Below are 13,368 nucleotides of genomic sequence, written 5' to 3' on the forward strand. Positions count from 1 at the left end.
GAGGCTGCCAACAGGTGACGAGTGACTATAGCAGGGCCAGGAACAGACTGATGTGCAGGTGGAGCAGGTGGAGCAGATGGAGCATGAGGAGGAGCGCGAGGAGAACTAGGAGGCCGACTGACCGATCTTTGGCCCTTTTGTGGGTTCTTTAAATGCTCCTGCCAACGGGCCGAGTGGTGGGTTGTCAAATGCCTGTTTAGGCAGCTTGTACCCAGGTGGTTGACATTTTTGCCACGTTTTATACCCTTCTTACAAATCTTGCAGATCGCAACTGTTTTATCTGCATGGGATGTCTCAAAAAAGGCCCAGCAAGATGAGGTGTGTATAGTGGCCCGGGAGACAACAGGTGCGGCCTTAGATGGAGTAGGCCGTCTGCTCTCCCCTCTTGCTTGCTCTGCCTCCTCCTCAACCTCAGACCCAACATCTGACTCCATCAAAGACTGAGCATCAGGCCTGGCCTGGGAGACAACAGGTGCGGCCTTAGATGGAGCGGGCCGTCTGCTCTCCCCTCTTGTTTGCTCTGCCTCCTCCTCAAACTCAGACCCAACATCTGATTCTATCAAAGACTGAGCATCAGGCCTGGCCTGGGAGACAACAGGTGCGGCCTTAGATGGAGCGGGCCGTCTGCTCTCCCCTCTTGTTTGCTCTGCCTCCTCCTCAAACTCAGACCCAACATCAGACTCCATAAAGGACTGAGCATCAGGCTGGAGTAGATGGCCGACACTGTGGTCAAACAGCTCAGCTGACTCCTCTGCCATGTCTGAAGTTGGGTCTAAGGGAGGACATGAGGTGGACATGGACTCATCTGTATTTGTTCTGACAACTGCAGAAGACTGACCACTTTTCTCTGCCTGGGTCACTGTAGTTGCAGATGATGCCGATGATGAGGGTTTGTTCATATAGTCCACCACCTCCTGTACATACTGTGGACGTATAGCTTGGCCACTGCTGGAGAACAATCCAAATGGTGGCCTGGCTGAGGACTGACCACCACGTCCACCCCTGCCTCTAGACACCCTAGAAGCTGTGCCCCTTTCCGCAGCAGGGCCACGTATGCCTTTTCTTGGTCTACCAGGCATATTTCTCACTGATGCGTTGGCAACTGTGTGCGGTGAAAAACGCACACTGCTATGCGACCCACAGTTGTCGCTGGATACAGCACAGCAGATGTGTCACGCACAGTAGCAAAGCCTTTTGCACAGTGGACCTAACGCTTTGAACAACAGGCGTTAGGTTGTCACTGATGCGTTGGCAACTGTGTGCGGTGAAAAACGCACACTGCTATGCGACCCACAGTTGTCGCTGGATACAGCACAGCAGATGTGTCACGCACAGTAGCAAAGCCTTTTGCACAGTGGACCTAACGCTTTGAACAACAGGCGTTAGGTTGTCACTGATGCGTTGGCAACTGTGTGCGGTGAAAAACGCACACTGCTATGCGACCCACAGTTGTCGCTGGATACAGCACAGCAGATGTGTCACGCACAGTAGCAAAGCCTTTTGCACAGTGGACCTAACGCTTTGAACAACAGGCGTTAGGTTGTCACTGATGCGTTGGCAACTGTGTGCGGTGAAAAACGCACACTGCTATGCGACCCACAGTTGTCGCTGGATACAGCACAGCAGATGTGTCACGCACAGTAGCAAAGCCTTTTGCACAGTGGACCTAACGCTTTGAACAACAGGCGTTAGGTTGTCACTGATGCGTTGGCAACTGTGTGCGGTGAAAAACGCACACTGCTATGCGACCCACAGTTGTCGCTGGATACAGCACAGCAGTTGCGTGTCACGCACAGTTGCAAAGGCTTTTGTACAGTGCACCTAACGCTTTGAACAACAGGCGTTAAGTTGTCACTGTATTTTGCTGCCTAGCAAGCACGTACACCTGCTGTGATAGAGCAGCACTGTGCCACGTGCTCACTAAACAGAACCCTCACACTTTCCCTACAGAAACTAAATTTTCAAATCTAACTAATGTAGTACAAAGTTCCCTAACTACACTAGATATCCCTTTCCACTAAATAGAAAGCTCCATACAGCAGAAGACTGACACTGTCCCTTAAGTTTTTTTTTTTTTTTTTGTAACTCTAAGAACCAGCACAATCGCTGTAAGCTAAATACAATTCTGCTATATGGAGCTTTAGAACCACTCGATATATAGGAAATGTAGTGTAGCAAGCAGGAGTCAGACAGAACTGCTTCAACTCTCTTCAACAGGCTCTGGATAACTGTGCTAGGGGTTAGGCGGGGCCATCTTATATAGTGTGGGGCGTATTCACTCCTGATTGGCCTCTGGTCCCCGTAGTCACTCCAATCACGTTCCTAGGAGACTCCTGCCCCCTCATTGGCTTTTGCAGACGTTTCTGGGCCAATCACGGGCTTTTAAAGCCCAGTTCCTGTCCCAGTGCATTTTGGGCGGTTCTGGTGGCCGAATACCGAACTTTTGCCGCAAAAAGTTCGGTATTCGGCCGAATATCGAACATCCAATGTTCGGGTCGAACCGATGGTCGACCCGAACCGTTCGATCATCCCTAATGACAAGTACATGCAATTTCAAATTTGTATGGAATTCTTACCAGCAGGTCCTGTTCCTGCACCCAGCAAGAGTAACTGCGAGGGCTTGGTTACGGTGTTCAGGCACCACCAACAGCAAAGGCCCAATTTTTGGCACCTGTATGACAAGTACATGCAATTTCAAATTTGTATGGAATTCTTACCAGCAGGTCCCGTTCCTGCGCCCAGGAAGAGTAACTGAGGGCTTGGTTACGGTGTTCAGGTACCACCAAACCAAAGACCCAATTTTTGGCACCTGTATAGTACATTCAGTTTCAAATCTGTATGAAATTCATACCAGCAAGTCCCGTTCCTGTGCCCAGCAAGGGTAAATGTGAGGGGTTGGTTACGGTGTTCAAGCACCACCAAAAGCAAAGGCCCAATTTTTGGCACCTGTATAGTACATGCAATTTCAAATTTGTATGGAATTCTTTCCAGCATGTCCCATTCCTGCGTGCAGCAATAGTAACTGTCAGGGGTTGGTTACGGTGTTCAGCCACCACGAACACCAAAGGCCCAATTTTTGGCACCTGTATAGTACATGCAATTTCTAATTTGTATGGAATTCTTACCAGAAGGTCCCGTTCCTGCTCCCACTGCCGTCCAGCAAGAGTAACTGCGAAGGCTTGGTTACGGTGTTCAGGCATCACCAACAGCAAAGGCCCATTTTTTGCCACCTGTATGACCAGTACATGCAATTTCAAATTTGTATGTAATTCTTACCAGCAAGTCCCGTTTCTGCGCCCAGCAAGAGTAACTGTGAGGGCTTGGTTACGGTGTTCAGGTACCACCAAACCAAAGACCCAATTTTTGGCACCTGTATAGTACATTCAGTTTCAAATCTGTATGAAATTCATACCAGCAAGTCCCGTTCCTGTGCCCAGCAAGAGTAAATGTGAGGGGTTGGTTACGGTGTTCAAGCACCACCAAAAGCAAAGGCCCAATTTTTGGCACCTGTATAGTACATGCAATTTCAAATTTGTATGGAATTCTTTCCAGCATGTCCCATTCCTGCGTGCAGCAATAGTAACTGTCAGGGGTTGGTTAGGCACCACCAACACCAAAGGCCCAATTTTTGGCACCTGTACGGTACATGTGTACAAGGTATGTGCTAGGCAAAAGTATAGTGGGCCTTGGCTGCCTAACAGCAGGGCTATGATTTTCAGCTGGACTGTCATATCTCCCAGGTGTGGTTCCTGAGAGGGGAGTCTCCTCACTGGCTCCATGAGAGGATTCTCATTGGGCAATGGAGGAAACCCGATCAGTGGCACATTCAGGCCTGTATCTATCACAGAATGCAGATTCTGCCGCAGAGGATTCTGGAAGTGGGTATAAGTTTGAAGGGAGCACATGATGCAGCGTCTTTGGCGGGAAGCAGAGTCCCAGGAGGGAGAGTACGGCTGTCTCTCCTCCTGTCAGAAGGATCAGGTGTCTCGAGTGGCTTGCCTGAGAGTACAGAGAGAGAAGAGCTGAGCTGCAGAGAGGATCCAGTGTGCCGAGGACCAGCGGAGAGAGAGGGGTTCAGTTCCAGGAAAGCATTCCAAGTCTGTGAGTGCTGTGAACTACCCCTGGGGGTATGCCTAGCGTAGAGGGGACCACTCTGGTGAAGGTCCCAGGGATCCAGGAGCTAGCCAGCGGTAAAGGGGGTGCCTAGTCGGAAGACCCTGAAGTGTTAGAGGGGGTGCCTAGTGAGAGGACCCTGAAGTGTGAAGGGGGTGCCAGCAGTTGGGCCCTAAAGAGTTAAGTGTACAGTGTGTAGTGTACAGTGTTAAGAGTTGCAGCAGCACAAGCAGTTACAAGGATCTACCTCAGTCAGTGAAGGGCTGGAGGGAGCTGTTCACAGGTCTTTTAAGCTAAACAGAGTGTCAAGAGTCAAGTGTTACTACAGTCCTGGATCTTCTGAGTTAACCAGAGTGTTAAAATCGAAGTTCTAGCACAGTTCAGCAAAACAGTATCTTCAAGCGCCAGGAAGCCTTGGTCGGCATTCAGCTGGCGTCAAGACCGCGCTAACCGGCATTTTTCTGTACAGTGTCCCAGTTAAACCTAGTTGAACCAGAGGAGTATCCCACTCATTCCCTTCTCCCATTCCCATTACAAAACAAACCAAAGATGCCGGAATGGTCATTGTCTCCAATCTCACACTTGGGTATTCAACTTAAATGTGTTGGAAGTGTTACCAGTAACCATGGCAGACCCATATCAGGCCCAATGCCTGGAAAAACTGCTACACATGCAATTTCAAATTTGTATGAAATTCTTACCAGCAGGTACTGTTCCTGCGCCCAGCAAGAGTAACTGTGAGGGGTAACGGTGTTCAAGCACCACCAACAGCAAAGGCCCAATTTTTGGCACCTGTATGACAAGTACATGCGATTTCAAATTTGTATGGAATTCTTACCAGCATGTCCCATTCCTGCTCCCAACAAGAGTAACTGCGAGGGGTTGCAATGTTCAGGCACCACCAACAACCAAGGCCCAATTTCAGTTTCAGTTCCTGCCGATACTAACCTTCCAGGTCCCCATTACTCCAGCCAGTTTGCATAGCCGCCACTCAACCTTGACCAAGTCAGATGACAGCACAGCGCCCCCACTAGATCACTGATAAGAACGCACACAACACTTGATCTTTGCCAATTTCAAATTGGTATGGAATTTTTACCAGCAGGGCCCGTTCCTGCGCCTAGCAAGAGTAACTGCGAGATGTTGTGGTGTTCAGGCTCCACCAACACCCAAGGCACATTTATTCTGTACCTTTATGACAACTGACAAATACATGCGATTTCAAATTTGTATGGAATTCTTACCAGCAGGTCCGGTTCCTGGGCCCAGCAAGAGTAACTGTGAGGGGTTGCGGTGTTCAGGCACCACCAACAACCAAGGCCCAATTTTTGTCACCTGTATGACAAGTACATGCGATTTAAAATTTGTATGGATCTTTTAGCAGCAGGGCCTGTTCCTGCGCCCAGCAAGAGTAACTGCGAGGGGTTACTGTGTTCAGGCACCACCAACAACCAAGGCCCAATTTTTCTGCACCTGTATGACAAGTACATGCGATTTGAAATTTGTATGTATGTTTGTATAGGACATTTTTTGCTTTAGAAATGTCAGTATTGCTGCAGCAGGCTACATACATCGTAAAGATGCACTACTTTACAGTCACATTCAGGGGCCCTCTCCAGGCATGATATTTGAAGGAATTTTTCATTTTTATAGTTTCACTTTAAGCCTCATTAAAATCAGTAAATCAGTGCTCCTTTAAAAACGATCGTTTTAAAAAAGTTTTTTTTCATTGCTACATGTTCCCCAGGTCAGGACCCGGAACCCCATACACTTTTTTGGGGCAATAACTTGCATTTAAGCCTTTAAAATGAGGCTGTTTGATTTTCGAGATTCGAGTTCCATAGACTTCAATGGGGTTCGTTTGTTCGAACAAACCTTTCCTCTGTTCGCGGTGTTCTGGGTGGCGGGGGGGGGGGGAGGGGGTGTTTGGCTCAGCACTAGTCTTTAAGTGGAATTTAGTTGAAAAATGTATTGAAATATGCACATTTTACCAAAGAATATTAAAATTATGTTCTTTTTACAGGCCTATTTGTCTTCCATGTACAAGTGGAACATCTTGGGCATTAAAACAACGGGACAAGGCTGTGACTTGCAAGGATCATGGTAAGTGTGCAATTATTCCAGGGAGTGTAACAGTGTGTAAAGTGAAAAAATAACAAACGTGCAGTGCAACCCCCGAAAGAGCCGAAGATTAAGATAGGTCTTCTGATGCTGGCCTCAACCTTCTCAAAACCCCTAGCCTCTCCGACATACCCAGCTGAGTACATGAGCACTAGGTCTCACAAAGAACAGACAGCAAACCTAGTACTCAGCAATAAGTCTATTTGGAAAGAATAGAAATTAGAACAATCAATTAAAGTAAACTTTTTATATTGATGCCTATTAATGATTAAACAATGTAACAGGACAGCGATAAGAGAAAAGGGCATTAAATGACAGAGATGGCAGTGCACTTAGAATACAGAGCAGTTAACAATACTATGTAGCCTAAAATTGTACCAGCCTCATAGGTCAGCTTAAACAGTAACTGGAGGAAAACAAAAAGCGCCATCTGAGTGCAGCATAAAGTGTTTATTTTTTTTGTTTTCAAAAGATTTTTATTAGAAAGTCATGAAAAACAGTACAGATCATTTTCAACATATGTCAGAGACAAGATTCAGAGGAATATTTCAGCGATACATAGTGGTTGCATCTCATAATAAAGAAGTTACAAACAAGGGTCTGCATGATAGAATAACAAGGAACACAGGCATAATGGCAATAGCATCAAAAAAGATAAACCATTACTGTAAGACTCAATACATATCAAAACGCCATGTAGTAATGTGGAAAGGTTCAAACATTGGAGTCCCAAATGTCCCATTTGGCGTGAAATAATGCCATTGAGTTATGTATCGAATGAAAAACTTTTTCTGACAGCTTGATACTTTCCATTCGGGAGAGAACCTGAGGCCATAGCAAGGTGTCTGACCTCCAATTAAGAGCTATCGTCCAATGAATGGAACACATTAAAGTATGGATTAATCTCCCCGTTGGGGTTGGGACATCAGAGATCTTCATAAAAAGTAAACAAATTTTAGGGGAGAGGGAGAAGTTGGACCCAACTATTTTCGAAATGAGCTTTTGGGTTTGATCCCAAATGGGTCGCAAAGAACTGCAGTTCCAAAAGAGATGAAGCAGAGTACCTTCTTCAAAACAACCCCTAAAGCAGGAAGAAGGGACCGACTCGTAGAAAGAGTGCATTAAAGAGGGGTTAAATACCATCTAGTAAAGAGTTTGTGGGGGGATTCCCTGCAAGCGCTTGAACGGGAACACTTACGTAGATTACTCAACATATTAGACCAATCCAGAGGTGAAAAAACACAGCTCAGGTCTCCCTCCCATTTAATCATATACCCCTGCTTCGCAGGAAGAGAAACACCAACCAAATGAGAGTACAATGAAGAGATAATACCCTTTCCTCTGGGGGAGGAGGAGCAAATGTTCTCAAACACATTAAATGGTGGGTTAAGTGATACGGAGCCTTTGGAGCGAAAAAACTCAATTATAGTAAAAAAATGGCTCAGTTCAGATCTAGGAATACCGTGTAGTTGAGTGAGCTGATCAAAAGTGCAGCGTGTATTACAAACTGTGATAGCTTTAAGGGAAACCAGATTTCTGGATATCCAAGGTTCTAGGTCCGTTTTCTCTAACGGGAAAGAGGGAGAGCCCAGACAGTTCATAAAGGAGGTCAAAGGTGATGTTCCGGATAACATTTCCAATGGGGTCTTAAGTTTGAACCATAGTTGAAGTAAATGGTTAATAATTTTATTGGGGAAAGTTTTGTATTGAGGTGGTCTCAGGATGTCCCAGAGTATGGCCTCCAACGTGCATGGGGCAGCCGAAGCCTGCTCAAAGTCCAACCAGGGGACACCATCATCTTTGGAACACCACTGTGCCAACTGTTGGAATTTGGCAGAGAGATAATAAAGCCAAAAGTCAGGGAGACCCAGACCACCACGAGATTGAGGGGCATATAAAACCTGTTTATTATATCTAGATTTTTTTCCACACCAAACAAATTTTGAGACCTCTCTCTGGAATGACAAAATATGTGTCTTTGGGACATTGATGGGGAGGGCACGAAAAAGAAATAACAACAACTTAGGAAGCACAATCATCTTTACTGCTAAAACTCTACCCAGGAGAGAGATATGATAAGTAGACCAGGTTTTTAGTGTTAGGGTTAATTTTTTGAACATAGTAGGGAAATTGAGCAAGAATAGGGAGTCGTAGTGAGGGGTAATATGCACTCCCAAGTACTTGAATGACCTCGGGCACCATGCAAATGAGAATCGTTCTCTGATGGAAATCTGCATCCAATTCGGGAGGTTGATTGGCATGAGAGAACATTTGGAGAGATTAACCCCTAAACTTGAGATTGAGCTAAATCGTTGCAGTTCCACTAATAGTTGGGGAAGAAATATATGAGGGTGGGACAAAAAAAGAAGGACATCGTCCGCGTAAAGGCTAAGTTTAAACTCCTTCCCATCCTTACGATAACCACTAATCTTGATATTGTTTCTGATAGAGATTGCTAAAGGTTCAATTGCCAGGGCAAACAAAAGAGGGGAAAGGGGGCACCCTTGTCTAGTACCTCGTTTTAATTGAAAAAAGTCGGAATTGCATCCAGGAAGGCGGATCCTCGTCTGTGGGGATTCATACAGGGCCCTAAAGCCATGAACGAATCCATCACCCAATCCATATCTTGGGAGCAGATGATCCAAAAAAGCCCAACTGATGCTGTCAAACGCCTTGTTAATGTCTAGGCTGACTAGGCAGGTGGGAGATTTATTAATATTGGCGTCATGTATTATATTGGAGACTAGTCTAATATTGTCGGTAAGTTGCCTACCCGGGATGAAACCTGTTTGATCAGGATTTATCAAATGGCAGATATATTTAGCCAATCTATTAGCAAGTAGGCGACCAAATAATTTCAAGTCATTGTTCATGACCGAGATGGGCCTAAAGCTTTGTGGGAGGGAGTGGTCTTTATCGGGTTTGGGGATAAGTGACATGTTAGCATATAGCATTTCTTCAAGGAAGTTACCGCCTTGTAAAATATAGTTAAATAATTTGGTTAATTTAGGAGTCAGAATTGAGGCAAAACTTTTATAGTAAGAGGTGGAGAAACCATCTGGTCCCGGGGCCGTGGAAGATTTCAGGGATTTGATCAAGTGTAGGATCTCCCCTTCCGAGCAAGGAGCTTCCAGCTCCTCCCTCTGGGAAGCAGAGAGGGAAGGAATCTGTAACTTCCCCACCCAAGAGTCAAACTCAGCCAGAGATACATCCGATGATACCGATAGTAGATCTTTATAAAAATTTGTAAAAATCTTCAATACCTCCTCAGGGTGAGAAACCATCTTTCCATCCTGCCTTCTAAGTTTATAAATATGGGTGGGTTTGGATTCTTGCGTGAGTTTTTTAGCAAAAATTGTAGACATGGAGTTGCTATTAAGCATAAATTTTGCTTTGGACCACCTGAGGGCCTTTTCAGTATCCCCAGACAAGATCTCGTCCAGGGCACGCCTTTTAGCAGAGATCAAATCCATCAAATCTGACGAGGGAGCCTGGTTATGTAAATTGTATAATCTATCTAACTCTCTAGTAAGGGATTTTATGTCGGCTAGTCTAGCTTTATTTTTGGCTGAAGCTAGGGCAATTATCTTACCCCTAATTACCGCTTTATGCGCTATCCAAACTGTTGACGTGGGAGTATCATCATTTTCGTTTATTCTAAAATATTCCTCCAAGGAGGCTGCATTCTGAGTTGTAAAAGTGGAGTCATTCAGCAAAGAATCATTTAGTCTCCAGTTAAAAGTTGAGCTCTTTAAACCGACCCCACATGTCTCGAATGAAACAATTTTATGGTCCGACCAAGGACAGGTGTGTATCCTAGCATCCGAGGAATTAGCCAGTAAAATCGGTGTGTGCAAAAAATATAGTCCAGTCGGGCGGCGCTTTCATGGGGGTGGGAGTAAAAAGTGAACTCTTTAATACCTACATTATGTGCTCTCCAGGCGTCAATCAATTGGAAGTCACAAAGGACCTTGGTTAGCGTTTTAGGGAATGCCTTAGAAGATGGAGTAATTCTACTCCTATCCAGGGAAGGGTGGGCAGACAGATTGAAGTCCCCCCCCAACCACCATATGAGGCGATGAAAATCTACCTAGAATCTCAAAGAAGTGTTTAAAGAATGTGGCTTGGGCTTCATTAGGGGTGTAGATAGAGGCAATTGTTAATGATTTACCCGCTATGGTACCTTTGAGGATCAAAAATCTACTGTCTGGAACATTATATATAGAGGATATATCAAAAATTACGTTGTTACGGATAAAGATAGCTACACCTCTTGCCTTATTGTGAAAAGTAGAATAATGAAATTGCCTAAATGACTTATCAAAAAATTTAGGATGCTTGTCCGTGGCAAAATGCGTTTACTGCAGGAGAATTATATCAGCACCTATTCTTTTGTAATGTCTAAATGCTTTATGTCTTTTATTGGGGGAATTGAAACCCTGAACATTATGTGAAATTATTTTAAGACCCATCTTTAATGAGGAGGAAAAATCTATAGAACCTGATTATTACGTGGATAGAATAGCTGAAACTGAGCCCAATTACTGAAGAAAACCCTTAAGTATGTGTGTGGCCAATATACGACCGACATATTAAGTGTAACTCTTTGATGATAACATGACAGAAATATTCCCAGAACAGGGAGTGATGCAATCTTCAAGCACAAGAACGCAAACAGGACAACTGACTGAGGAGCCAGTAAAAAAGTTATAATGATCTGAAAGGATGACTTTCTATTTTTCAAAAAACAATAAAATTGTGGTGTCAAAAAAAAAAACAGTATTAACAAGCGTCCTAGGGACTCTAAGATGTGAAAAACATCTCAGGGAGACGGGCAATATATGTAAACCCATCAAAAATACAACCAAACACAGGACAATTAAGTCCAGACGCCATTCGTGGGGTCCAGCGCCCCGAGACCGCGGGGACCCGCGGCGAGACACCGAATCGCTCCCATTGAGGGCGCGGGCACCCACGAAAAGGCACATGAGGGACAAACCAGCGAGGGGGGGGGGGGGGAGGAGAGAAAGGCACTTATAAATTGTGAGCTTAGAAATCTAAAGATTTCAACCATCAGTGATATAAAACATAGTATAAATGCACTGAAGAGTATCATAGGCACCATGGGGACTCATCCTGAGAAAACAGAACTCACATCAGTGATGAGTACCCATAATAGACCTCAAAAGCACCGCAAGGCTTCCTGCTAATTCACAAAAAACCTGTAGGAGAGGAGAGAAGAAAAAAAAAGGCCTCATAATTGGTAATTTAAATGATTAAAAGGGACCATCTCTAAAGGGGTTTCGCCATCTGCGCTGATCCCTTCTAGTAGCTGGGGTAGACCACACAGGTGAGGGTCTTGGAGTAGCTTGAGGTCGGGCTTCAGGAGCAGCGTTCATCAGGCCCAATTTGATAAGTAGTTCTTTTCCTTGTGTCAAGTTGTAAACCACATAAACCAAGCCATTATGGGGTACTGTGAGCTTAAAGGGAAATCCCCATCTGTAACGAATCCTAGCCGTCTGCAAAACTGTGGTGACTTCTTTCATACCCCGACGCTTCTCAAGGGTGGCCTGTGATATATCCGGAAAGATTTGAATCCTGGTACCCTCCAACATAATATTTGGAGTATTCCTGGATATGCGCAGAATGTCCTCCTTAACCAGGAAGTCCTTAAGACCTAGTACCACGTCCCTTGGGGGCTTATCGGGGGGGGGGGGGGTTTAGGGCGCAAGGCTCTGTGGATTCTATCACACAAGAAGGCAGCAGCAGGTTTATCTGGCAGCAATTCACCAAAGAGTTTGGACACTGCAGGGTTCAGCTCAATCACTGTCTCTGGAATACCTCTGAGGCGCAGGTTATTCCTACAATTTCTATTGTCCAAGTCTTCAACCTGAGATTGCAATAGATCGTAGTTGTCAGACAGGAGTTCAAAATCCTTCCTGAGATCATTATGTGCAATGGCCAGTTCATCATGTTTTGCCTCCAGTAAATCGGTGCGACCCCCTAAGGCAGCTATTTCTTGTGACAGAGTATTGGTCGATTTATCGATCTCTGTCTGGAATTTATCTGCCAGTTTGTTGTACATCGCCATGAGACTGGCGTCCAAATCAGCCTTAGATATGTTATTAGTGTACTCACGGTCTGCTGCAGGCGATGTAGTGGAGGGTGGCGGTGGAGCGGTCTCTGCATGCTGCTGAGAACAGGCCTGGGCGCCATCTTCAGTCATCTTAGTGGTTTCTTTAGTGCGGAGGAGATAAGTTGTCAGGGAGCGTCTGAGGGCGACCCCGATTGTTCTTTTTAGTTGACGGCATACACAGGGTGTTCCCACGGGGGTGCTGGTATTTTGTGCTGCAAAAAGTTTCGATCTGGCCCCGGGAAAGCTGCCTGTCTCTCCCCCCTCCGACGGAGCTGAGCCACTAGTGACCTTGCAGCTCCGCGCCGCGCATGCGCCCCCAGCATAAAGTGTTTATTATGGCAGAAGAAACATAGTTACTCACACTTTAGTATAGAGTGTGCTTCTGGCTCAAATAATCAATCCTAATGTCAGAATCCCCTGGAAGGAAGGAAGACTTCAGGGTGGCCTCAGCGGCTCCCGATCCCTGGAATGCGGCTGATGTGTGTCAGCCTCTCCACGGCTCAGCAGACTGTCCGGTGGCTTCTCCTGTGCTCAACTTCCGGGTGCAGGGGGGTTGCCAAGGCGACGCATTTGCGGAGCATGCGCTCCTTCTTCAGGCCTACTAGAGCCATGTTAGGGGTGAATTTAAATAGGACCGAGGACGTTTCTCCTGGATCCTAGCTTCCACAGTTAGAGATCGCTATTGTATTGTGTATGGGCACATTATAATGTATACATTGTATTTAAAAAGAATAAAATTAGATAAAAGCAAGGGACAATACAAACTGTTCGAGGATGCAATATAAGATAAGGCCAAAGCGAATTGTATATGTGTGCTTGCGTGGAAGAAGTGGGCTGTGGTCCACTGAAGAAATAGTTTCTATCCACTGAGTTAACAAAAGAATGGTCACAGATATCAGAATTCTGTACCCGCAAATAGATGCAAACTATAATCAAACAAAGAGAATTCAAATAGGAAGAAAATACCTTAGCACTTCAGAACAATATTTCCATTCTGG

The 13,368-nt window shown here is 45.4% G+C and overlaps 1 protein-coding gene across 1 annotated transcript in view; it reads left to right on the plus strand.

Moving 5' to 3' along the window:
• LOC309559769 (complement factor B-like) overlaps positions 1-13,368 on the plus strand; it is a 190,574-nt gene that overhangs the window by 151,027 nt on the left and 26,179 nt on the right. The window contains exon 14 of the mRNA XM_082263204.1: positions 6,137-6,216. Coding sequence (XP_082119330.1) covers positions 6,137-6,216 — 80 coding nt within the window. The remainder of the gene's footprint in view (positions 1-6,136; positions 6,217-13,368) is intronic.

Source organism: Pelophylax lessonae (assembly GCF_965119305.1).
Source record: "Pelophylax lessonae genome assembly, chromosome: 7".
Taxonomy (NCBI): Eukaryota; Metazoa; Chordata; class Amphibia; order Anura; family Ranidae; genus Pelophylax; species Pelophylax lessonae.